This window comes from Asterias rubens, chromosome 4, assembly GCF_902459465.1.
Source record: "Asterias rubens chromosome 4, eAstRub1.3, whole genome shotgun sequence".
NCBI classification, from domain to species: domain Eukaryota; kingdom Metazoa; phylum Echinodermata; class Asteroidea; order Forcipulatida; family Asteriidae; genus Asterias; species Asterias rubens.
The window spans coordinates 22,028,004-22,055,360 of NC_047065.1; the positions used below are offsets into that span (position 1 = coordinate 22,028,004).

The 27,357-nt window shown below is 39.5% G+C and overlaps 2 protein-coding genes across 2 annotated transcripts; one reads left to right on the forward strand and one right to left on the reverse strand.

Moving 5' to 3' along the window:
- Positions 1–5,375: 5,375 nt before the first annotated feature.
- LOC117289521 (cytochrome b-245 light chain-like) lies at positions 5,376–11,902 on the reverse strand. Its single transcript, XM_033770666.1, has 5 exons — positions 11,757–11,902; positions 10,557–10,623; positions 8,254–8,328; positions 6,716–6,799; positions 5,376–5,716 (listed from the first exon to the last, which is right to left on the reverse strand). The coding sequence occupies exons 1-5, from the start codon at positions 11,818–11,820 to the stop codon at positions 5,470–5,472; spliced, it is 537 nt and encodes a 178-aa protein (XP_033626557.1). The 5' UTR covers positions 11,821–11,902; the 3' UTR covers positions 5,376–5,469.
- A 1,631-nt stretch (positions 11,903–13,533) lies between these two features.
- Positions 13,534–27,291, forward strand: LOC117289495 (lysosomal protective protein-like). Its single transcript, XM_033770638.1, has 12 exons — positions 13,534–13,645; positions 15,188–15,384; positions 15,836–15,995; positions 16,766–16,867; positions 17,682–17,846; positions 18,399–18,490; positions 19,403–19,487; positions 21,035–21,214; positions 21,818–21,960; positions 23,346–23,421; positions 24,215–24,409; positions 25,189–27,291. The coding sequence occupies exons 2-12, from the start codon at positions 15,212–15,214 to the stop codon at positions 25,270–25,272; spliced, it is 1,455 nt and encodes a 484-aa protein (XP_033626529.1). The 5' UTR covers positions 13,534–13,645; positions 15,188–15,211; the 3' UTR covers positions 25,273–27,291.
- Positions 27,292–27,357: the final 66 nt, after the last annotated feature.

Consider the following 27,357-nt stretch of genomic DNA (forward strand, 5'->3'; position numbering starts at 1 on the left):
CTTGATTTCGGGACCTCAAAATCTAACTCCGACGTCTCGAAATCAAATTCAAATATTTCTTTTTTGTTAGTGGAAAATTACTTCTTTCTCGAAAACTACGTTACTTCAGAGGGAGTCGTTTCTCATAATGTTATCAACAGCTGTCCATTGCTTGTTATCAAGTAGGTTCATATTATGTAACAATTGTTTTGAGTATTTACCAATAGTGGCAAGTGCCTTGAAAAACTACATTACCTATACATGTTACAGACCTGTATGTATTGTACACAATGGTATGTATTGTAAGCTTGTGTGAAAGATGCATACAATTAAGCTTACCCAGTCCACTGAGAATTCCACCGTAGGAATGTCGTCGCCATTCCTAGAGTCATGTATTTTCCTCTGTATTGACAATGTCAGTTCTCAATTTTAACAAGTTCCCGTCCTCCACCATGTCCTATAGATTCCTGGCTTGTCCCGCTTGTCCGATAAAACTGCAACAAAATTGATTTCACGCACGATTTTCGAAACCAGTTGCAGACGGCATGTAACGTTGATGGCATGGGTAGCCATTGAAGACCTCGCCTATCATTCTCACAACGGCGCTTGTTATTGGTCAATAGTCGGCTCAGTCGCCGTTCGGTCTTGTAATGGCTGCTTTGATTGGTCAGTATTGTTCCACGAAAATATTCTCTGTGTTTGTTGACGGGGATATCATACAAAAACAAATTCTGCTTCAACGGCGGCCTGGAACGTTCCACGTGGTTTGCGTATCCTCTCCTCACCACATGCCTCACAGATTACATATTATTTTCTTTACTTCTATTATGGGTTTTGCAAGACACTTATCAAGAGTTCTTAGTAAGCTTCCCCATGTCTCCATACGCTAAAAAACTATTTTCCACTTGTACAGAAATACCTCTACAAAATTCTTGAGATTCCAAGTACACAAAGACGAAACAATAGTGGGGAAAGAGGGGGAACACAACATATCGAACACCAACGTGAACAACAGGCTGTACTGTATGATAAATGCCTCACGAAACTGTTCAGCGCATGCATTTGTATCTCACTAAAAGAGGGCGGTGGTTTCGAGAATTAAAGGACGGGGAAACAAAACAAAAGAGATGTTTCGTAAAACTACAGCCATTGTGTCTTCATTTTGTGGTCTGGAAAACACTGGAATTATGAGAGGAAATGAGGGGAGTGGGCCCTACTTGTACAATAGGAAAGGAACATGTTCTCGAGTACCCATTACCACAAAATGGGCCTTGTAGGATGAGGTAACATCTTTGGATGCCACAACTGAAAACCAATTGGGAGGGCATAAACCAAGGGGATATTTTATCAAATAACTACCACTAAGAGAAACGCTCACTGGTCTGCAAGACATTATCACTAGAAGCAATTTTTCAACAGGTTTTCCCAACAAATATTTGTCTTTCCTAGAAGACATGCTCTCAGCGGCTTTGCGATGATTTACATCGAGGGCCTAATGAAGCTTTAGATTGCATGCACCATTGAAAAATTGCGGAGCTGGGAAGGGTAACTTATACGTGTGTGAACGAAAACTAAGATGTTTTAACAGGTATAGATGGTCTACACTCAAGAGAAATAAACTCAATTTCAGAGTGCAAGATATGAAGTTTTATTTACCATGACCGATTTATTTGTTAATCGACTATACTGTGTGTTCACCAATTTATTTTTGTGCAAATGCGTTATAAAGTTAACTATTATTACTTTCTATAAAAATAAAAATAAAAATTTGTAATTATAAATCGTAGTGATCTTTAAAAATGGGATCACCAGCGATTCTGGAGGTATAAATTTCAATCATGAAACTGTTCAAATTTATGTTGATCATTATAAAACTATAGAAAAATATTATCAGTATAAGCACAAGATGCAGCCAGTGACTGATGCTATTATATAGAAATTCAAAATATACATCAAGTGCTGAGCCAAATCATATCCAAATCCCCCCCCCCTCTCAAATTGTTATAAAAAAATCACAATAACAAACAAGCATTTCACAATTAAAATCACAATCCCAAATTGCATTTCAACTTTTCAAAAACAAATCTACATCTTTATCAACACAAACAAATAAAACAGAAACATAACCTCGTTTCTTTGACTTACACTTACTTTTAAACTACAAAAATATATTTTGGGTTTATATAAAAACAATAGGAGACTTTCCAACGCTAGGCGGCAGCAGACATACCGGGTAAATTTCCATTGTTTACGTAGTTCTGAACATGCGCATAATTCTGAGAACAATAGACCTTATCGCAAATACCGGGGCGCGCGCGTAAAGCTTGGAATTAGGTGCATTGTGGTCTAGCTGGTATCCAAATTTGATCCATATATATCCCACAATGCACCTCATTCAACAGTCTACGCTTGCGCATTGGTATTTGCGATAAGGTCTATGGATTTACCCGGTAAGTCTGTTGCCCTCTATCGTCCCAGAAAGTCTCCCATTGCAATAGAGTATCTACAGTACACAATCACACACTTTAAAAAAAAAATAATAATCTTGAAAGCAGGGCCCTTATTCATAGAGTTGCTTAAAGACACTGGACACTATTGGTAATTGTCAAAGAACAGTCTTCTTACTTGCTGTATCTCAACAACAAAAATTATGCACAAAATAACAAACCTGTGAAAATTTGAACTCAATTGGTCGTCGGAGTTGCGAGATATTAATGAAAGAAGAAAAAACACCCTTGTCACACGAAGTTGTGTGCTTTCAGATGCTTGATTTCGAGACCTCAAATTCTAAATTTGGGGTCTCGAAATCAAATTCGTAGAAAATTACCTTTCTCGAAAACTACGTCACTTCAGAGGGAGCTGTTTCTCACAATGTTTTATACTACCAACCTCTCCCCATTACTCGTTACCAAGTAATGTTTTATGGTGATAATTATTTTGAATAATTACCAATAGTGGCCACTGCCTTTAAGCACAAGAAGCTCAATAAGCACAACAACTGTGCTTACCTTGATTAGCAGAATTTTTTGTTAGCAAAACTTCTGCATATGCAACTCTATGAAATCGGGTCAAAATCAGATTTGCAATGTTGTGGTAGCACCATGGTAACCTTTCCTATACGACTTGCATTAAGGCTTATATGCCTCTCTTAATACTTATGCATAACGTCATAATTCTTACCCAAAATGAGGCAATGGGCGCACTTCCCCCATCCCTTGCAGTGGCTGTGCCCATCGCCTCGTTTTGAGTTAGCATTGTGACGTACCTCGTGCATAAATATTAAGAGAGGCGTATAACAGAAAGTAATGGGATCACAGGAATTCAGAAGAGGAGCTGAAGAGAGCTCTTCAGCCCCGTTCATAATAGACTATTTTGCCCATGATTTTCTCAACAAAAAAAAATTGGTTCAAAAAGCTATTCAAGCAGAAAGTAGCTAAGCACGACAAAATTATGCTTACCAGAATGAGGGTACCACCCAAACTACCATGTCACATTTACAATCTGTGATTGGTAGCGTACTTATTTCTGCTTAGCAGCAAATTATAAAGCAATATTTTCTGCTTATGCAGCTGCATGAAACTGGGCCCTGAGTTTTTGCTAAACATTGCAAACTGATGAGAAATAGTCTGGAAATATAGAGCTGTCTTCATTGGCATCTTGCAATCAGGGAGATTGTGTACAAAAATCAGGGTGATATTGAGAATTTCCTTAGTCAGGGAGATGTCCAAATTTCTTCATCAGAACATGGAAAGATTAAAAAGAAACAATAAATTAATAGTAAACTTGCGGGTACAACCATAATTTTATGTAAATCTCTTAGGGTGAGTGTTGGCTCTCGAGACCTGGTTTTGTCTCGACGTTTCCAACAGCAGAGTATACTGTTGGAACCGTCGAGACAAAACCAGCTCTTTTCAGAGCCAACACTCACCCTAAGAGATATACATATGGTTGTACCCGCAAGTTTACTATTTATTTATAGTTTCTTCTTATCTCTCAACACCATGCAAACTTCAAACAATACTTATGGAAAGATTAGTTTGTTTTCAGGGAACTTTCTGCAGGTTAAGGGAGAGTTGACAGCTCTTGGAAATAGCTATCCCTGCTTGGGAGTATGTTAAAGCATGCTCACTGGGGTAAAGCATACTGAGTGTGCCCAGGAAAATTGCATCAAGTGTGAAAAGAACATTTGATGGTAGTGGGGTGAAAAATCCCAAGGAATTCCCTTGGGTTTTATTTCCTTTGAAATGACTCACTCTCTTAATGCAAAGGAGTGAAAAAAAACATTCTTTGAAGAGCCATATGAGTGACAAGTCTTTTTCGAGTGGTCTTCTACTCTTTTAGATTGAAGTTTGCATCTTTTTGAGTGACTTTTCATCCTGTCCATGAGTGAAACCCCTATAAAGAGTAAACTAACCACCACTCTATTTAAAGAGCCATTTGAGGGACAACTCGAAATGTAAAGAGTGGTGTTTTTCACTGTTTTACATTTAGAGAGCAGTATTATCTGCAACTTTCCAAATGAAAAGTCTCCCGCAAAACACTGATTTAAAGTTTTTTCTAATGAGTTAATACAGTAGATGTTATATTTGCATCGGGATAAAGATTTGTGCTTATTTTTTACCCATTCACAGATGACTGTGGGCAATGGTTACTCAGTGCTTCAAGTGTACTTTAAAAATGCTACTTAATATTTGTGATCCGTTTAAGTAACTTATGGTGATTATTGCTGCTGTAAGACGTTCTTTGTCAAAATCTACCTAACCTTAATACTTTGTCACCCAAAAACAAACCCATTGGCCTTGACTCTGAATCTTAGGTGAAAAACACGCAATTGGTTTTGGATTTGGTTTGATACGAACAAGGAGAGAATCAATTCTCTGGGTTTGAGATTGACCGAGTTCCTTTTTGACAATAAGCTGGAACAAATTTCATTGAGCTGATTTTAAGCACAAGAGACAAGTTTTGCTTACATGGATGATGGTAACCAGCAAGATCACAATGTCATTATTAGATTGTTAAAGGTGTCTCTTTTTTTGCTCAGCAAAATCTTGTTTCCCAATAAATTCAGCTTAATAAGCTCTAAGATGCTGAACCCTGTGCCTAATTTCATAAAGCTAACTAAGCAGAAAATATTGCTTTTAAGCAGTTTCTGCTTCGCAAAAGTAAGCAGGCTTAATTTGTCATCAAATCTGCAAGAGAATAATGAAAGAAAAGACACCTTGTTGCATAACTTTTTGTGCTTTCAGATGCATAAAAAAAGGCTTCAGCTGAGGTCGTTTCTTATTTGAGTAAGAAATTACCTCTTTCTCAAAAACTATGTTACTTAAGAGAGGGAATCGTTTCTAACAATGTTTTATACTACCAAAAGATCTCCATTGCTTGGTACCAAGTAAGTTTTTTATGTTAATAATTATTCTGAACAATTTCCAATAGATTCCAGTACCTTTAAGCAGTTATATGAAATTGGGCCACGATTGTTTCATGTACGTTCTACTGGCCACCGGTCTGTTGTAGTGGAATCTCGGAGAATCCCTCGTTTGCCGCGCCCTGTGGAGGAGGGCGTGGTGGGGGGTTATTTGGGGGCCGGTTAGTCAGGGTCTTCTGGCGTCTGAGCTCCATGCTGTCCACGTGCCACTCTTCGCCACCAAGGGCAGCCTTGAAGTAGATGAGCCCCCCGATGAAGAGAGACACGCCACCGAGCAGAGTGGGCAGGGTGAAGATGGCCGGGACTGACATGCTAAAGAGGAGGGGATTGTAAACAAATATTGATAATATTGGTTTCTTATAATCAATAGCAGTCATAATAATATAACTTATGCCACAAGGGCGAGTGGAAATACGAAAAATATAGCGCGTCTGCGTCACATATTAAACTCGGCCTTGTTGGATATGGGACGCAGAAGCGCTATATTTTATAATAACGCACTTATCTTAGAGCAAACTTTGCGCGTGACATAGAACACACAAGACGCAGGTAGATTTTTGGAGGATTGATTTTGGAGGATCTGAATGGAGGATTAGCACGTACTTGAAGAGAATATAAATAGTAATAATAATAAAGGCTTGTAATGCGCACATATCCACCCAAGGCTCTAGAAGTTGTTAGAAGTCATATCCATCACTCAGTGCTGCTCAAGGCGCTTCAATGATCAGTGTGGGCCGGGTGGAGATAGTCGGAACCGACATGCTACAGAGGACTGGATTGCAAAACCAAATAATAATCGGTCAGCTGCTCAGACCATTCTGACATTCCTTTTGTTTCATACTTTGTCAAGATTGTCTGGGGGTCGTTAGAGAGTGTCAGGGCTGTCGTATTTCTTTAATTTTTTATAACTGTTACTGTAAATTTGAAATACTTTTATCTTTTTATCTTCTCCACTTTGGGAGGTTTTGAGGAAATAAATAAATAAATAAAATAACATAACACCCAGTTCAGACAGGCGCACCAGAGTCCTGCCTAACCAACTATATAAGAAGTGTCTCAAGGTCGACCCAAACAAATTTTGGTTTCAGACAGACGAACTTAACATAACATTTACATCGGCTCGGCTCATGACAAGATTGATGTCTGAACCCATGATACTCCAGAGTCGTTCTGAACAACTGCAACAGTAGATCTTTTGACTTTTAGTGCGTCCAGTCGCTCCTGACTATTTCATTTACCGGTTATCAAACTTCAAAATGATTCAAACTTATTTCTTTGCTGTTTTTTCAAAATTAATGATTAACAACTTACAGGAGATAGAGGACAAAGCGGACAAAGTAGTTCTTGGTTAACAATCCACCACAGTTCATTACGGGATGGAGAATATGCTGGAACCTGTCAACGAACAAGAACAAAAGAAAAACTGTAAGAAAGTGTCATCCAACTGGAAGCAATTACTAAACATCTATGGGGTGGAGAGAAGTTTTCAGAGCGCAGCACCAAAGCTTTGGAATTCCCTCTCGGACACTGTGAAATTCTCCAAATCACTCAACATATTCAAGAACAGAAAAAACTCATTTTCAAAGAGAAGCTCTTTGTTAAGTTTATTTTTTTATTTTGTTGGTTGGTACTTTCATTGCTTGTTATTCTTTTGTAGAGTAGCAGAGTAGCGCCATGAGCGCCGCTTGCGGCAATTACCGGCACCTTTATTAAAGCCATTGGACTCTTTTGGTACAGACAAAACAAAAAAAGGTCACAGATTTACAAATAACTTACAGGGTTAACAGAAGGTAGTGGTGAAATACTTCTCTTGAAATATTATTCCATGAAATGCTTTACTTTTTGAGAAAACAGTAAAACAATATAAATTCTCGTTAACGAGAATTACGGATTTGTTTTAAACACATGTCATGACACAGCGAAACGCGCGGATACAAGGGTGGGTTTTCCCGTTATTTTCTCCCGACTCCGATGACCGATTAAGCCCAAATTTTCACAGGTTTGTTATTTGATATAGAAGTTGTGATACACGAAGTGTGGGCCTTGGACAATACTGTTCACCGAAAGGGTCCAATGGCTTTAAGTGTCCATTATAATTATTATTATTATTATTAGCAAAATCGATGTCAGTCTTTGACATTTCTACTTTTACTAAAAAGGCAGTGTGCCATATCCATGCCCCTCATTACTAACCCCTAGTAAGGGTGTACTGAGAAACAATTGGCTCTCAAGGATGACCACTTTGAATGCACGCTTATTTAAAAACAACTATTTGTTAGTGCTTGTAATTTTGCACTTGTATTTTTTCCACTTGTAGCGTGTGTCAAAACTCAAGTATTTTTTACGTGATTCCACTTCAAATGAATCATGTTTTTACATGGTCACCCTAAATGGCAAGATCAATCACCTGTGAGAAAGAGGTTGAGACAGTATTGAGAAACAAGCCAAAACAGGTCAAAAGGGGGTGAATTAAGTTGTTGTTTTTTAAATCAAACTCAAATTCTAGTGTTGTCAGCAGAAAGTGTGTGTTGGATTCTTGCTCATGACGCTTGTGCCCTTGAGCAAGGTACTTTTTACTGTAAATGCTTCGTAAAAAAAATTAGGAAGGAAATGCTATACAAGCCAGGCTCCTAGTGTAATGGATGATACGAATGCCTACACAACACATGTACATCCTTATGGACCATGAAGGGGGATTTACCCTGTTTCAGCCCCAGGAGTAGGTGGCAACGTGCCCCTGGTGAGAGTTTATTTGGGTTGACAGCCCAAATCAGTTATTGTGTAGCCCTCACCTTGAAGTCGCCTTGCGATATTTCATAAAATAGTGAATAATAAATAAAATAAGGTACCTTCTTTCTACCAATGATCCTTTCCTTCTCTGGCTGCGGGGGTACTCCAACAAACAAACAAAGAATCCAGCAGCTCTGTTCAGTACAGTTAAGGGTCAATGTGTCAAAATACCACCAATAGACAGGCCAATCAACTTAATAATAATAATAATAATAATAATAATATAAAAGTCTAATATCGCGCACGTATCTACCAAACAAGGTACTCCAGGCGCTGAGTATACATACAAATTTTCAGAAAGATTGCATGCGATGATGAATTCTGAGACCCAACTATTTAGCACCTTATAAGGGTTTACAAGGTGCTATTGGGCATACAGCAGCCACAGCCAGGAACATCGGGGCGAACCCCTTCTCTTTTCGATAAGTGCACAGGGGTGGATTTCACAAAGAGTTAGGACTAGTCTTATCTCGAGTTAGGACCAGTGACTCGTTCTTACTTAGGACTATCCATGCAATTTGTATGTGGGTCTGTCCACACTAATGGGTCTTTTTGGTTCCAAAAGATAACTTTTTGGACTGTGACTGGGAGGGTACACAAAATACAACATTTTTCCCTGTATTTTGTTTTGTACAATTCTCTGCTGATAGTGAGTGTGCTTACCAAACAGTATAACAAATGTCTTACTATTTAAGAAGTTACGCAGTTTTCTTTAAGACACATTGTTCGTAACGAGGACAGACAATTTGTATTGGAATTGACTAGAAATGGATGACACAAATAATTAATTAATTGATTTACTCAAAGGTTAATTAAGTTAGACCCATCGCCCCTATTTTTATGGTTATCTGTAAAACCAAGAGTACCTTGAGGTTTTTCAGCTGGTATGAATGTTTGTTTTTAACATGGACAGACATATTTTGACAAATATCTGTCCATGTTACAAACCTAATATCTTCAAGATAATTCTCTGTAGTTTCTTGAGTACCCACGCAGATGTCTTGGTTTTGCCTGGAAACATTCTTTGCAGGGACAGCATTGTAGGGGACAACATTTTTAGCAATCTGTTTATATTATTATGCCTTTCTCACCATTTATGTACGAAATGTCTGTCCAACATTCCCCTGTTACAAACATAATCATCTTGAAGATGATCCCCAGTTATTGCTAAAATACAGATAAATGTGTCTTGCTCTTTGCAAACAAAAACCTTGAAGTGATTTGGAATGTGCATGGGAAACAAGCTTGACAAAACTCTTCTTGTTTATTTTTGTCACCCATTTATAAAAAAAAAAGTCACATCAAAATATGGTCCCATTAGTGTGGACAGACCCATATCTCCTAGGACTAGTCCTAGTCGTAAGGTAGGACTAGTCCTAACTCTTTGTGAAATCCACCCCTGGGCTCTTTTACATGCTTCAATACTTCAGGCCTGTAATTACATGAAGGCCATGATGCCCCTGGTCTTGCCCTTGGTACCCCTTCAAAAGTTTCCCGTGCACTTTCAGAATTTCCAATGAAAGTGCCCCTTGCAAAAAAAAAAAAGAAAAAAAAGGCCTGCCCTTTCAGATTTGAAATTCTAGGCCTGCTAATACTGCATGTTTGAACATGTTGGGGGGAAAACATAGGCCTACTGCTTAGCAGGGAATTGTACGTTTGTCAGTTTCCTGTTCAAATGTTGTCAGGGGCTAACCCCACTCACTCCAATTGCAGGATTTTCCTGTCAAGGACAAATAAGGCCTTAACAAAAAAACCTTTGTCATTGTTTACTCATCTTGTATTTTTATTTCCTTGATTTGTTCAGCTTGTGTACCACATGTGTTATTCAACTGTTTGGATTTAAAAAAAATAAATCTGCGCTGGCAATTTGAAGGAATACAAAGGAGGTGGGTTCAAATCCCAACTGAGTGATTTGCTTGAAAATCTTTGGTTGTCAGAACTAAATTGCTGAATTTAGAGTGCGCAATATGTATCAGTGTAAACTGTTTTAAAACAAAACTATATTCTATTAAATTTTGCAAGGGTCGTGGGTTCGAATCCCACCCGAGTAACATGCCTATGTGATATTTTTTCACAGGACTCGAGGAAGTACTGAGTATACAGTGCTAACACACATTGGTGTATGGGTAAAAACCAACATTAATATTCTTTATCCCCGATGCAAATTTAACATCTCTTAAAACTATACTCAATCATGTCCAATGGTATAATACTGTAAATTAATAGATAGATTCAGTAATCTGCAAACTTTTGTCCATTGAACTGCTTTTATCAACTGCTCACTGATGAAACACTGATGGCATCCACTACTGCATAACTGAAACTGTGGAAAGAATTACTTCCTGTTTGATATAAAGGATACATGGTGTAGGCTGCAAACTCATACCCATCGAAACCAAACACTCCAGTTATACCGCCCATCAGCATGACTGTGCACAATAAAATAAACAGTTGAATTGAATTGAATTGAATGTAATGTAAAAAATACATGAAATTTAAAATACCTTTGTACAGCAACATATACAATGTTAAAATGTATCATTGCGCAAGTTATACCACAATTCCACAGAAAACAATAACCTTAAAGGCCGGTTTATAGTTGGTCGCGGGACGGAAATCTTGCGCGCAATCCTAAGACTGAGGCCTAAAAACAGTGTCTTTTTATGATCGGACGTCAACATTTCTGACGCCCGACCATCGCGCGACCGACTATAACTCGGCCTTAATGAAGAATAAAACAGGGGGAAAAAATCAATAAAATTTAAAAACAAAAACCTTAAAACATGAAAACCCCTTCCCTAAACTAAAAGAGGCCAAATTGCACAGGAACTGCCTGGGAAAGAAACGAAAAAATGTTGGAGAGAACCAGCAATTTTGCATAGAATTAGGCTAAATTATTTTAAATGTAGTGTCTACATGTAACAAAATGTTAATTACTCAAAATATATATTGGCAAAACAAACTTAATTCAATAATTGTTAACGAGCAACCAAGAGCTGTGGATAATATAATTACATTGTGAGAAACATCTCTCCCTGATAGTTGGCCTACTCCTACTCCTAGATAGAACTTACTTCTAGAAACTATAAGGCTCACAGGGGAGCCTTATTAGTTTCTAGAAGTAGAACTATGAGGATCGCTCGGCTACCTCCGCCTACCTCCGACCTCCGACTTTTACCAACACCCCGAACGAACCTCATACGAGTATGTAGGCCTATCTTGGTTTTTAAGAAAGAGGTTATTTCTCACTAAAATAATTGGATTTGGAATTGAGAAAGCCTTTCTCAAAAATCTGAAAGCACACAAAATTTGTAAAATTGTACATCAATGGTGTTTTTACTGTCATTATTTTCGTGCAACTTCGATGACCAATTGAGTCAAAATTTTCACAGATTTGTTATTTTATGCATACGGTGGATTGGAACAATTTATGGGGCTAGCTCCAAACATACATGCTTTGTCTATTTACCTCATGACCTGTCTGATGATACAAGCAAATGACGATCGCTTGATCAACAAAAAGTACAAGTCAAAGTAGATACAAAATAATCGCCAAACTTACCAATACCACTCGTGAAGCCGTGCTCGTTGGCCCACATTGCCCATTCACTTTTCATGTCTGCCATCTCACAGAAAGGACTATTTATTTCCTACTTTTGGAAGACAAAATACGGCACTGTCATAAAATGTAGCCCGTTGCCTCCTCGGTCCTTGCCTTACTGATAAAAATCGGTGTTACTTCCGTGTTTACATCAGTTGCCCGCGTGAGTCAACAGAGGGCAGTATTGCAAATTAACGGTAGTGATTTCTGGGTGGGACGGGTAATCTTTGGGGTAAACCTACGGGTAAACAATTACTGTGAACTGGTCGAATGCAGATCATCAGTCGATTAGTAATCCTACTGTGTGCAGAAAAGAGTTAATCCTTTGAATATAATATAATATTATTTTCATCTCTATCGCATGTAAACTTTACGAATGCTTCAACAATCCTTAGTGTGGGGGCCGGGTGCCAGGGATCAAACATCATTATTTTTTCATGTTCTTGCCCGATGGAACAAATTGTGCCCCACAACACAGGGGGAGTTTTACCCGTAAAAGCAAACTATTCCACTTTCCGATAGCGCCCATGGTGGGTCCGGGGTCCAGCACGTTTTCCCGGGGCTGCTTGCTCGGAAAACTCAAAATGAAGAAGGTGTGTACGTGGGTATTACTAGGAAGAATACATTTTTGGGGTAGACTTTCCTGTGATTTCCAATATATATTCTTAAGTTTTTGGTATTTCCTATTTAGTTACATAACTTCCGCAGTTTCTATTCTATAAGGTTTTTATAGGCAGTGGACAATATTGATATTACTCAAAAACGTTATTAGTTAGATAGCATAACCTTACACGGTAATGAGTAATGGGGAGAGGTTGATAATACATCGTGAGAAACGGATCCCTCTGCAGTGACGTAGTTTTCGAGAATGAAGTAATTTTCCACGAATTTGATTTCGAGACCTCTTATTTAGAATTTGAGGTCTCGAAATAAGCATCTGAAAGCACACAACTTCGTCTCGCAACTTCGACGACCGATTGAGCTCAAATTGTCACAGGTTTGTTGTTTTATGCATGTTGAGATACACCAAAAGAGAAGACTGGTCTTTGACAATTACCAATAGTGTTCAGTATCTTCTGATGGATATAAAGTTTTCTGCACAAGATGATTGTAAAAAAAATGTAAGAATAAGGCTAATTTTTTTAACAATGGCCAAGCCACTTGATTTGAGCTTCCTTTGTTTGTGTGCAGGTAGACTTGATTCAAGTCCGATCCCGTTCTCGCGCGAGAGGTTCTTTATCCGCCGTCGCTCAGCGCAACACAGTTTTCGGGATTTTTCTGATGTAATAGCTAGCTCCTTGAGCAAGGCTAGGAAAAGCTAGGCGAAGGGACTGAAAATAAAAGGACTTTTACGGGATTGAGACTTGAGTCAAGTCTATTAATTGTGGAGGCGGCCCTCCTGCCCTCCCGACAAACTTGTTTAACGTCACAGCCCGAGTTAAAAGATCGCTATTTTTTGTAACCAAATTTGTTGATTTTGTTTAAAACAAAGCAACTTACCATGAGAGGTATTTTTATTTAAGTGAAAATTTGCAGAAAATGTTGAATTTTGTTGAAACATCTGTTTTTACGATTGAGTGTTTTACTAACATTCGGCCGACCATTCCAACCAAGGCGGTTTGTTTATCCAAAAAAAATAAAACCGCCCAAAAAGTTTGTTTGAGCAGCGCCACCAAGTGGTGGGTGTTAGCGATGTCATAAACAATAAAGTCACATGATCTTGCTGTGTGTTGCATATCGCATGCCGATGATCATAATTATGTGTAAGCAGTTTTTTTCGTTATCCTCCGATACCCCAAATCGTTATCTTCCGATACATTACACTCCGATCACAATATTCCTGAGAAAAGGTAAAATCGATGCTTGTTTTGGGGCTCTTTTATCCGTCTCGTTTTGATCTTTATGTTGTTAATTTAGCCCACCTTGTTGAGCTGTAAACAGTAAATGGATCCGCTTTTAACATCGGTCTCATCGCTGTCGCGACGGTGATGAGACCATATGAATGAGACCGATGATAAAAGCGGAGCCATTTACAGCTCAACAAGCTGGACTAGTTGTTAATTATGTATGCATTGTTTTATTATTTGACTGATCATATAAAATAATATTATATTGCTATCCATTTTGTGTTAGGGCTTTTAAATACTAAAATAGGCCTTCAGACAAGTTCAGTACTATATTCTTTTTAATACATTACATTAACAAGATCCCAGCCCTACACAACGGAAAAGCTTTTGCTTTTTAAATTTAATGATGGGCCATATGCATCTAGAGTCCATATTATACTGTTTCTTGTAAAATTCTAGTGGATGTATTTATGTTTGTGATTTTTGTATGGAAATAAAAGTTGATTACTTTGATTTGATCTTGATTGATTGATTAAATAGATGAATTCGCTATGTTATGGATTTATTTAATAATGTACTTTTTTCACTTTTTGGTGGTGGGGGGGGGGGGGGGTGGTGTCGCATGCAATTATGTCCTCTATGCAATACTATCCAAAGGACTGCATATGCAATAATGTCTGCCAGACGGTTTTTGCATACGCAATAGTGTCCGCCCGGACGCTGCTGCATACAATGCAGTTGTGTTCGCCCGGACACATTTGCAAATGCAGTTGTGTCCGCCCCCGTGCAAAACCATCCTTGCAGTAAATTAAACGCCCTTTGGGCGACGGATCACGTTCCCCATTTTTTTTTTACAAGCCTAAAAGTACATGTCATGAAAGACATCGGAATGTTCGGCCATTGGATATTCGCTGCAATCATAAATTACGTGAATATTCATGCTGCATATATACGTAGGTTTAGTGCATGCACGCTCGCTTACGCGCGCACAATCTAGTACAGTCATGTACATGTCAGCCGGAAGGTTTTTGCATAGCCACGGACACGATAGCATATCCAAAAGTGTCCGGAGCGGACATTATTGCATGGTGGACACATTTGCATCTGACAATGGGCACCAAAATACGACGATCAACGTAGAAACACTAGCTAGTGCAGTGTGTCGAGTGTTTAATTTTTTTTTTTTTTTAACACCATTAGTTATGATTTGAATCATCAATTTTGTCATCGACAATGTGTGTACAATTTTCTGTCCTTGTTTGTTTGGGTTAAAAAAAGAAAAGTGACTAGGGTATATAAAACCAGCAACTTCCCCTTTACTCAAGTGTAAAGGCTCCAGCATTAGCAACTGAGCAATCTATCTACTGACTCCCTAGCCAAGCGATTTCGGCAGGGACCTTTTATAGCTACATGTATTAGGGCCTAGCTATAATCACCATGGACTTCTTTGGCGTGTATAAATAAAAGGAGTCTGTGGTAAATCAAATCGGTCTTCCGATGTTGGCAGTTTTCAATACTAACGCTACCTATTTCTTTCTTCTACAGGACTTTGCCTTTAAAAAGCCCACCATGGATTGGATTCCTAGCCGCACCACCCTATTTTGCCTTCTGGGTACCTTACTATGTTGTAAGGCATTGGATCCAGACCTCATCACTATGATGCCTGGACTTCTTAAACAGCCAAGTTTTAACATGTACTCCGGTTACCTTCAAGGGACTGCCACTGACAAGCTTCACTACTGGTGAGTCTGCGCTTAAATCAAGTGTATTTCACGGATGAACAGGGAATTTTGGCTTGTTTGTGTGACTACTCCACAATTCTAAGCTTTCTGCGCTTACACAGCATTTTGATAGTTCCAAGATTCCGGGTTGGCAGGGAATTTTGGCTTGTTACTGTGCGTGCCTTCTCCACGTTACAAGGCTTTCTACGTTACACAGCATTTTGCTATTTCCAAGTTTCTGGATTAGCAGAGAGTTTTGGCTTGTGTGCGTGCCTATACTCCATGTTACTAGACTTTCTGCGCTTGCACAGCGTTTTGCTATTTCCAAGAGTCCAGGTTGGCAGGGAATTTTTGGCTTTTGTGCGTGCCTACTTTCACGTTACTAGGCTTTCTGCGCTTACAGAGCGTTTCGCTACTTCCGAGATTTTTCTCCTGGTGTTAATTTCATCTAGTTTTTTTCCTCCTTTCTCAGGCTGATCAATTCTCAACATGCTAGCACGGATCCATTGATCATCTGGCTGAGTGGCGGACCAGGCTGTAGCGCCCTCTATAGTGCACTGACCAACAACGGGCCGTTTCTGGTGAAGCCTGATGGGATTAATTTGGACTACAACCCGAGCAGCTGGAACCTGGTGAGATTCTGTTTGTTTGAAGCCTTTTAAAGGCAGTGGACACTATTGGTAATTACTCAAAATAATTATTAGCATAAAACCTTACTTGGTGATGAGTAATGGGGAGAGGTTGATGGTATAAAACATTGTGAGAAACGGCTCCCTCTGATGAAGTGCCATAGTTTTTGAGAAAGAAGTAATTTTCCATGAATTTGGTTTCGAGACCTCAGATTTAGAACTTGAGGTCTCGAAATCAACCATCTAAACGCACTCAACTTCGTGTAGCAAGGGTGTTTTTTTCTTTCATTATTATCTCGCAACTTCGATGACCGATTGAGCTATAATTTTCATAGGTTAGTTATTTTATGCATATGTTGAGATACACCAACTGTAAAGACTAGTCTTTGACAATAACCAATAGTGTCCACTGCCTTTAAAGGTGAAGTATAACTTTTGGTTTTTTTAACCGTTTGGTTTGGGTACTTTTTGTACCACACAAAACACAATGACCGCAGAATTACACAGTTTGAAAATAATGATGGTAGAAAGCTTCCCTTAAAATATTACTTGCTGACTAGGTGCTGTAGTATTTAAGAAATAAATAAAATCATATCATAAAAATAATTTTTGTCACTGTAGATGAACACTGTATATGTGTGATTTTCACTTTTTTTTTTTTTTAAACTTGACGACTATGAAGCTGAAACTTCTACAGATAAAATTATATCACAACTGTCTTTGTTCACAGTCGGTATAGAGTTAATATTAGTGTTTTGTTGATTGTATTACAGCATGCCAACCTTTTGTACATCGATGCCCCAGTTGGCACAGGATTCTCCTATTCCTCAGAGTTTGACCCTTATGACTCTCCATATGGATCTAGCGACGATCAGGTATGTGTTTGTGGCTTGTCATGGCCGAGCGGTTAAGAGCACCGGATTCAAGCTCTGGTGTTTGATCAGCAGAGAGTGGGTTTGAATCCCGGTCGTGACACTTGCTACATAAAATTGGGGAGGTAGGGCTTTCTGCTCTACCGGCCAGGCTTCGGACTGATGATACCCAAGCCTACATTCGTATGGACTGTGAAAGGGGTAACCCTGTTTCAGCCCTAGGAGTAGGTGGCAACGGCCTCGGGAAAAAATAATTGTAGCCCACACCTTACATTGGCCTTCAGGCCTTGTGTGTCTGGCGACTAGCATAAAGTATTTGTATTGGTTTACTCATATACACCAATGTGTGTTAGCACTGTATACTTGGTACTTTCACAAGCTCTATGAAAAAACCTGGGTGATATTACTTGGGTGGGATTCAAACCCACGACCCTTGCAATTCTAAAGCAGTGGTATAGGCCTACCAACTAGACCACCGATATTGCCCGGTAGCTAGAGGCAGTTCAAATCCTATTTTAGCAGCGCGTACCGCAACAATAGGTATGTCTTTATGCCCAACATTTTCTTCCATTGCCCTTTTGCTCAAATTCTAAACTTGAGGTCTCAAAATCAAATTTGTGGAAAATTACTTCTTTCTTGAAAACTACGTCACTTCAGAGGGAGCCGTTTCTCACAATGTTTTATACTACCAACCTCTCCCCATTACTCGTTACCAAGTAAGGTTTTATGCTAATAATTATTTTGAGTAATTACCAATAGTGTCCACTGCCTTTAACTCTAACATAATCCCTAATTTAATGATAATTTTCATGGACAGATGACAGAGACCCATTACCAGGCCCTGATCTCCTTCTTTACTAAATACGCCAACCTCACCTTGAATGATATTTACCTCGCTGGGGACGGCTACGCTGGTGTCTATGTACCACTCCTCATGAGGAAACTGGAAAGCGTCTCAAAGGAAGTCCCACTGCAATTCAAGGTAAACAAAGGTTCTTACATCATTGAGTACAAATAATAACTAAACATTAGGGGTTTGTGAACAAACACAAAGCTGTTCCGTGTTCCTTTGCTTGGATTATGTGCTAAAATTACCAAGATGTCTATAACTGAAAAAAGTTTGGTGTGTAGTTCTTAAGATATGGTCCCACTTCCGGTTGACCCGGTAGTAGAGGTCAAGTTGGGGTCATGGTTTGCAAAATTTATTTTTAAATGCCTTAAAGAGTCTAAAACTGGCCCTGTCTGACCAGTGGAAAAAGATAGGAGACCTCCTGCTGGACGACCCTATACTGGGTATTTAATAGCAATCTCATTAATACCTGTATAACAATCTATTACACCCCTAGGGGCGTATCGAAGTACTTAGTATTTTGAGAATGAGAACTAAGATTGAATGGGGGCGGGGCCCACTAAGATAAGCCAGGACTTAGAACATGTGCGCTACATAAGAACCCACAATTATTATTTTCTAAATATTTCTTGAAGTATATGATTCCGTAATCTAACGATGTATTTTTTTGGTGTATCACAACAGGGTTTCGCAGTCGGTAATGCATGGACCAGTGCTGAACTGCAGGACAACTCTTTTGTTCACTACGCTTACCAACATGGCATCATCGGGGAAAAGTAAGATTCTGCAGCCATTTTTTGACATGTACCCTTTTGCAGTAAGCAATAACACAAGATAGTGCTTATTATGAAGAACAGTGACCAGACTGATCCATTCCATTCCCTTCCAACCTCAGTCTGGCAAGCTATAAGAGTTTAATATAAGTACTAGAGGGCGCACTGGTGATGTTGCATGCACAAACGTGACGGGTGTGCAAGGAGACTTGCACACCATGTTGTAAGATGAATGTTGTATGCGCGTTGAATATGAAGTACTTGTCGGTGTGTGTGTGTATGATAAATATAAGCTTCGCGACATTGTTTTATTCAACTAACAAGATAGCCGCACACCGGTCCGTGTAACAAGGCTAGTGCAACCTCAAGTTCTTATATAACTCTATGATTCAATTCCATTCCAGCCTTAATCTGGTTGGCTACAGAAAGAACCTAGACACGCTGTGTGGAGAGTGTGGAGATATTGGGGTTTTTTACATTATGGGAAGTCCTGGCTGTGCGTGGAATGTAGGTCTTTGGGTATAGACCTTTTCCATTGTCGAATGTAAGCAAATCATTCAATCATGTTCATAGATGTTTAACAAATTCAATATTTTTTGCAAACTTTCAATAAAATAAAGTATCTCCTGTGATTGCTTGCTGTGTATCATACAAATTCAACTCTGTTTTGGAATAGTTGTCTGACATTATAACAAACTGGGGCCATCTGTTTTTCTTTGCATTTATGGCTTTCCATTATTTTCCAACCTAGTTTGGCAAAAACTCGGGCTGTGACGTTGCGTTGAGCTCGCAACAGATCTTCAATAAAAAATTAAAACATCGCAGCTGTACCGGGATAGCAGTCTAGTGAAGTGATTTGTAGCAGGCTTGAGTTTTTTTTTTACTTTAGAGAGAATTCTGTTATCTTTCTTGTAGACTTTGGGAGCAGCTGAATTACTCGTGCTGTGTGAAAGACAACTGCAACTTTCACAACAATACAAACTTGGATTGTATTCAAGCAGTAAGTGTTCTTCCAGAAAGATCTCTATCTCTTACAAAGTGCCCCGGTTGAGGTTGGAATATGGCTGGCAAAATGTTAGCATAACAACCAATCGTGTCAACATTTTGACCAAGTTCAACATTTTCTGTAAAGATTCATGAGAATTAACCTCTTATAAATTTTGTGAGAAATATCTCTTATGATTTGTTGATTTGTTTCCAACAAATTCAAGATATGTTTTAATATTTGTGGTGGTCGCCCTGAGATGACATGAAAAGAGTCTTTCTCTCTTAAACCTCTGTGCGCATGCCCAATGTACGTCACTTAACAACCACTCGTTAACCATTGATCCTTGTGCAAACTTGACCATTGCTTAGCACACCTTTTGTTCACTGGTAACAAGCAGGCGAAGAGATAGACTGGGCCCCTGTCTTATAAAGACAGGTCCCCCGCTGTCAGATCCAGTGATTCCATTGGATACAATCGGTTGATAAAACGTGCAGTGACATAGATGCCCAAATAGTCACCGCTCTCAAGTCTGCAATAGAACTTGACAGCGTATCTCTATGTAGCCTTGCTCAAGGCAGTCGCATTATTCGCTCCGAAAAGACGCCGCTGTAAACCCACCCGTATACCCTGTGCGTGGTGCGTGCGATCACACCGCATGACCCACCCGTATACACACTGTCACATCGTACGACTCCTGTGCACACAAGTCATCCGCACTCGTACCACTAACCGCATGCAGAGGCCGTCAGGCCAACCGTCTTGTCGGGTCTGTAACTTCCGGGTTTAATGTGTTTCATGAAAAAATTTCCACTAGTGGAAAAAAATGGGGGGGCTCTCGGATATGCTAGTATGCAGCCCATGAATATGTATATCTTTCGTCAGACCTATCAGACAACACAGGATGTGAGGCAAATGAATTATTCATTTTGACGTCCAATCAAGCACTTCCCTTATCACGACCTTTGGACCCTATCATGCTCGCTGAGCGTCCGTGGTGGTGTAAACATGTCTCGTCTTTCGCGGGCATTATTGTTATGAGCTGACCGTGGGAACTCTTCGCTTATTATAGTAATGAGGTCAGTGGCTTCAACACAGACCCTACAAGGCTGTCGGCCTGACGGCTGACGCATGCGGATAGTGTACGGGGGCATCGTGTCAGGCGATGTTACGCACAGTGAATACGGGTGGGTTTTTATACAGCGGCGGTCTTTTTCGGAGTGAATAATTCGCAAGTCTAATCTCTATGTGAAATGACAGAGGTCAGAGTTCAAACTACACGCCAGTTTTGCAATTTTTTTAGGTCGGTCTCTGGCGTTATACATGAGCCTCGAAGTGTGATATCAGATGTTCGGGCTAGCAAAGAGACTACTAAGATAGCCTGTAGCCAATTTCACGAAACTTTACGCAACTGAGTAAGTCCACTTGCGCAACGTTTATGGCGCAACTTACACCATAAACGTTGCGCAGGTGGACTTACGCAGTTGCGTAAAGTTTTGTGGAATTGGCTGCTGATCATGTAATCTCAACCACAATGAATTGATCTCTCTTTCTAAATACAGCTGAATACAACATACAGAGAAGTGAACAATATCGGACTCAACCCGTACAAAGTCAACGGTGACTGCGGTAGCAGGGTACGAGCGCCACTAGGAATGCCCTCAGAGGATGGATTCTACCACTATTCTGCAGGGGTACAGCACATCTTTGCAAACACAAGTTTCGTTAAAAGAAATCAGAAGGTTTGTGTGTATATTGTGTCTGATTCCTTTTATAGGTGTATAAGGCCAGGTCCAAAATAGTGACTTCGGCTACAGCTACAGCTACACTGTACATGTAGATTGTGCCCTTCTGCGTATTCTTGAACACAGGCAGACCAGCTGATCTAGCCGAAGCTGTAGCCAAAGTCGCCGTTTCGGACACAGCCTAACATTCACTTGTAAGCTTCTTTTTTTTCTTTCCGATTAGCAGAGTGTGGGTTCAAGTCCCGGCTTTGACGCTGCTGAGCAAGAAACATTATTACTTCACCATGAATGCTTTGTGCTAGGATTGGTAGTGTGCACATAATAACCCAGAACATATTTTATGGATTAGTAGGGGTTAGCCGTGGTGTTTCTTTTTTCAAAGAGCAAGCACCCTTGTTTACAGGTTTCCTCGGGTTTAAAAGCTACAGTGATTAAGTTCACTTATGAGGCATCCTCGGCTTCATTTTCAGAAATGTGTAATAATAATTATAGGAACAATAATGTGTTTTGCTGCGTGTACCTGCTGCGTCTCATAACAGAATCAAATTCTTGCCTTCGAAATTTTCCTTTTTGTTAATGCTTTGCTGCTTTTTTGTTCAGACTCTCCAGGCAATTCCAAAGTGGAAACTGAAGGCCGACTTAACGTGTGTCAATGCCACTGCGGCAACAACATACCTGAATAATCCCTACGTCAGAGAAGCGTTGCATATAACGTATGAATCCCCACAGTGGCAGCTGTGCAAGTAAGTTGATTTAAAGGCAGTGGACACTATTGGTCATTACACGCATAAAACCTTTCTTGGTGAAGAGTAATGGGGAGAGGTTGATGGTATAAAACACTGTGAGAAACGGCTCCCTTTGAAGTGCCATAGTTTTCAAGAAAGAAGTAATTTTCCACGAATTTGATTTCAAGACCTCAGATTTAGAACTTGAGGTCTTGAAATCAACCATCTATAAAACGCACACAACTTTGTGTGACACTGGGTTGGTTTTTTTTCTTTCATTATTATCTCGCAAGTTCGATGACCGATTGAGCTCAAATTTTCACAGGTTTGTTATTTTATGCATATGTTGAGTTACACCAACTGTGAAGGCTAGTCTTTGACAGTTGCCAATAGTGTCTACTGCCTTTAAGCATGGAGGAAGGAAGAGAAGGAGCTTGAACGAAGGGACTTCAAAAGTCGAACCCGTGGTACCGTGGTTGTTTAACGACACCTCGTAATCACCCACATACCTTACACAGACAATGAGCGACCTGGCGTATGTAAGTTTGGGCGTGCGCACTTGGTTCTTCACTCAACTATGGTGTCGTATGTTGTATGAATATAATACAGAAAAAACAATACCAACCACCCTCGTGTGCTAATACCCAAATTTTGAACCACCGCTAGTGACCGGAAAGTCACAAAAAATGTAAAAATATGCCATGATGTTTCCGTGAAACACCACAAACGGTAAATGAAAACGTGTATATTCACAATTCTTGTCTCCAATGATTCAACTTTACACGCAGGCAAGAGCGCAGACTGGCGGTACCACACGTTCTGTACAAAGAGATTTAATCCCGCTCGTTAATCGGCTGTCCAGCTGGAGGTCTCCTATCTTTTTCCACTGGCCAGACAAGGGCATTGTCAGAGTATTCTTTTGTTACTCTGCGGTTTTGCTGGTCGTTCGAGCTCCTTCTCTTCCTTCCGCCATGCTTTAAGGTACAAGCTTCTTTAGCTTTTGTTCATTTGTTTGTTTGGATGATCTTCCCATCAACAAACTCCCACAAGGGAATATAAACATCAAGCTCTGTTGTCTCTGGACGCGACTTAGAGCACCACGTTACTTGCGTGTATGGCAAAATGGTCACCATGTGACACGCGGGTAGGGTAAAAAATGGCATGCACGTAAAACGTTTCTACGTGTTTTCATTGGTCAATGTTCATGACTTCTACTGTATATGACTTTAACTGGGTCGGCCCAGCGTGATTGACGGCATGTGGGACGAAGCTGTAGGACGTGGACACAGGAGATCGGCGCGACGGACCTTTGCTGTCTATGCGGACGAGTGAGTGAGTCTACTGTATGACAGGGTTTAAGTTGAATTATGACTGTTTGTTTGTTTGTTTTTTTGTTCACACAGCGCTACTGTTGATCATGGTTATGTAAGACTGTACCCCGACATGTCCGGCGTATATCAAGCCCTTCTTGACACCTATGTAAGTATACATGTATGTTAATCATGTAGGTTCTCCATGGGTGGCATGGTTGGCTTGTGGGTAAAGCGCTCGCCTCTCACCAAGGTGACCCCGGTTCGATTCCCGGACGGGGCCATATGTGAGTTGAGTTGTGCGTTGGTTCTCTGCTGTGCCATGAGGGTTTTCCAGAACATCCGGTTTTCCTCCCTCGGGGGAAAAATCAAACACTTTCGATCTTGGCTGTGCTCCGTGGTCATAATGGGTTGATGTGGCTGGCAGCCAAAGGCGCCCTTGCATGCCTGCTTCTCGAACACGTTGTAGTCGCGTCCTTCGCAATTCAGCTCTTAGCTGCGAGTAAGGATGATTAGCCCCCCAAAATATTATTATTATAAAAAATTAATTGGGGGGTTGAACAAAGAAAATTTACTCGAGTGGGACTCGAACCAATAACCTCCTATTGTGGCGGTCTCCCTATTTTTTCAATATCTTTGTTCAAGGGGTGCTAGTTAGAAGCCATAAAACCGTTGACTGCCATTTAGTCAGGGATCACACCCAAATTATGACATAACATTGGGAAGTGGCAGCCAGGGGATCACCTTGAATTCCCTGCTTCTGCCAGCGGCGATTCTTTGCTTATGGTAAGCCAAGCCATTTAATTGGCCCCTGTGAAGTAAGTAGAAGCGAGACAATGATAGGTTTTGAAGGTAATGAGAAGGATTTTGTAGTTAATAAAAAAGTAGTTTGGGAGCCAGTGTTTACTTCCCCAAATTCCATATTTAACAATCTAACTTCAAAAACATTTCTTCTGTTGTAGAAATATCGCATCCTAGTCTTTAACGGAGACCAAGATGCCATTCACAACTTCCTGGGCAACCAGTGGTTTGTAACCAACCTGCACCGACAGGAAGAGGTGCAGTGGCGGCCATGGCTCTACACCAGTGCACAACTCCAAGAACAGGTAGCGGGGTTCGTCCAGGAGTACGATAACATTGCTTTCCTTACAATAAAAGTAAGTTGGGGTCCAACTCCATTAGCCTTTTTTAGGTTTGGCGGACGTGATAGGAGTGAACTGTTTGGACTGGGTGTTTACAGAAAAATTTACCCAAACCTTATAGTGTCGTAGAATTGTGTCTGCCATTATCACAAAATGGTGTATAGCTTTTGGGTTGAACAAAAAAACGACTGGGTAAATTTTAAATGGTTTTGGCTTGAACAAAGAAAAACTGGGTAGAGCGGGATTTGAACCAGACATCCGGATTCATGTGTCCGCACTCCACCAACTTAAAGGAACACGTTGCCTTGAATCGGACAAGTTGGTTGAAACCGCTTGTTATGAAATGCATGGTTAGAAAGATGTTGTAAAAGTAGAATATAATGATCCACACAAGTATCACTCGAAATGGTTTTCCTTTTACCTCGTCGACTAACACGGTCGGCCATTTATGGGAGTCCCATAAATGGCCGACCGTGTTAGTTCACAAAGTAGAAGGAAATCCACGCAATTTCGAGGCAAGTATGTGTGGATCATTGTATTCTACTTTGTAACAGACGTTTACAAACGCTTTTTAAAGACCAACTCGACCGATCCAAGGCATCGTGTTCCTATAAGTAATGTAGTTTCAGAAGCAATAACAGACAATGTTAATATTTTGGCTGGTAGCTTATTTCTGTAGCCGAAGCTGTGGAATTGAAAAGGGTTTTTGTTCAGCGTACAACCCAATAACCCCCCCCCCACCCCAGTTTCTTTCCTTTTGCAGTAATATTTGTCTGTATTCCTTTTCCGTTTAGAATGCTGGGTTTTGGACCGCCAAGGATCAGCCTTTAGCAACGGCTCAACTCATTTATAACTTTATCTACAAGCGACCATTTTGATCCATCTTTTTGATTCCGGTACAATGTGATAAGGGAAATGTGTAATAAAATTATTAATTGAATTATTTTGGGATAATTGTGCATTATGATAATAATAATAATAGTGGCTTCTTGTAGGCCTATAGCGTGCATATCCACCACTCAGTGACACTCATGGTTTCTTTTAAGTGCGTTACACTCCGAAGGATGTCGCATCATGGTTAAGTGTCTAAAGGACACATGTTTCACGACTGAGACTCGAACCGATACTCTACTGACGAGAAACACCAGAGTTTGAAACTGGTACTCAACACAGCTAGGCTATGACATGAGTAAATTAACAAAAAACCTTTATATAAATGTAGAGAAAAGTAGATCGAGAATGTGATCACAATGTTAAACACGTGTGTCTTTCTGTCTAGCCTTTTTCACTCCACTGCAGGAGGAAATCCTCTTGACCAATTCTCAATTTCACTCTATCCTGCGCTGTCTGTTGCCAAGCAATTCCCCAATACATATGTATGTACTACATGTAATAATGTGTATTCCTGCACTGAAACAAAGGACCAAATGTACCAACAAAGAACAACAAAAAAGAAGAAGCAGAATTTTACAAATGTGACTTTTAAACTGTCTTTATCAACCCAAGTACAGTTGTCATAAATAGTTATAAATTTAAGTACATAATGACATACAATTCAGGAAACTTATTGACATGTACACAAGAAATGAACATTCCCAGTAAAATTAGTAACAAACAAAACAAAACTCTAGAGGACAAAAGTCGGTTGTCTTACCTTAGTTAAACCATGGTCCTTGCTCTATGGTTATGCTGAGATAACAAATGTGATATGATAACTTCAGGGTAAATAACAAAAAGGGTACCAGACTATTTCCCTGGTAGCCTGTCATTTCCCTGACAAAGCATTCACAGCAATATGTCAACCAGGTAAGTGTACACATTGTTGCTTTGATACTAAAAGGTAATTTTCAATTTCCACTTTAGTTAAATAAAATTCCTGTTTAGTAGGTTTTAAAAAAAACATTTATTTTTTATGAGCATATTTTTGAGTAGGTCGATTTAGTATTACTTTTGTATTTTATATAACATTGTCTGTCAGACCTCATCTGACAACTTTTTAAATCGTCTTAAAGGAACATTACAGAATTCGTTTTTGCTAACAAAATAGTTGTTGGCAGTGTAAGCACTTTATGTAATCCAATATACATACACTGACAAACCTGTATAATTTTGAGAACGATCGGCCATCTCTGATCTGGGTCACGAGAAAATAGTTCAAAACTGATTATTCATTTTGCATGACATCGATTTTAAATGTTTTTGATAAACTTTAAACAAGAAATTAGTTTGATTTTCTAATCAAGTCTGACATTTCAGACAAAAAAATATTTCAAGTGATATTTTCTACAATCATCATCATTCGACCGTGTAAGTTTTATGTAAATCTGTGATCTTGGATGATCGGTTTCTTACCAATTCTGTTATGTTCCTTTAAGCCTTACCATAACAAAGAAGTAACTTGTAGTTTTGACCTTTTGCCCTTTAATTTAGTTCAAATTTTTGCCTCTAATTTTAGCAAAACTCATTATTTCAGTTGCAAAAATATACAAGTCTTGAACCAGTAAAAATATTTCTGTATACAAAAAAATGGTGTAAGGCATATCAGAACTGGCCAATAACTTGTTAAAACTAAGAATATTTTTCATAAAAAATGTCATACAAAAAAATTTGCGAACAGTTATTTTGTATGTATTATAGTCTTAAAATGTAAAATTTCTGCCAGAATGAAAATTATTAGGGTTGTTATGGAATCAAGAGTCCAATTTCTTAAAAGCTGCTTAAAATGACAAGTTTTGCTTAAAAATTTCCAGGATACCATTCACAAATTGTACATGTGACATGGTGTTTTGGCTGGTAACCCTTATCTGTTAAGCATAATGTCGCTGTGCTTAGCTACTTTTTGTGATTAAAGGCAGTGGACACTATTGGTAATTACTCAAAATAATTATTATCATAAAACCTTTCTTGATAACCAGAAATGGGGAGAGGTTGAACGTATAAAACATTGTGAAAAACAGCTCCCT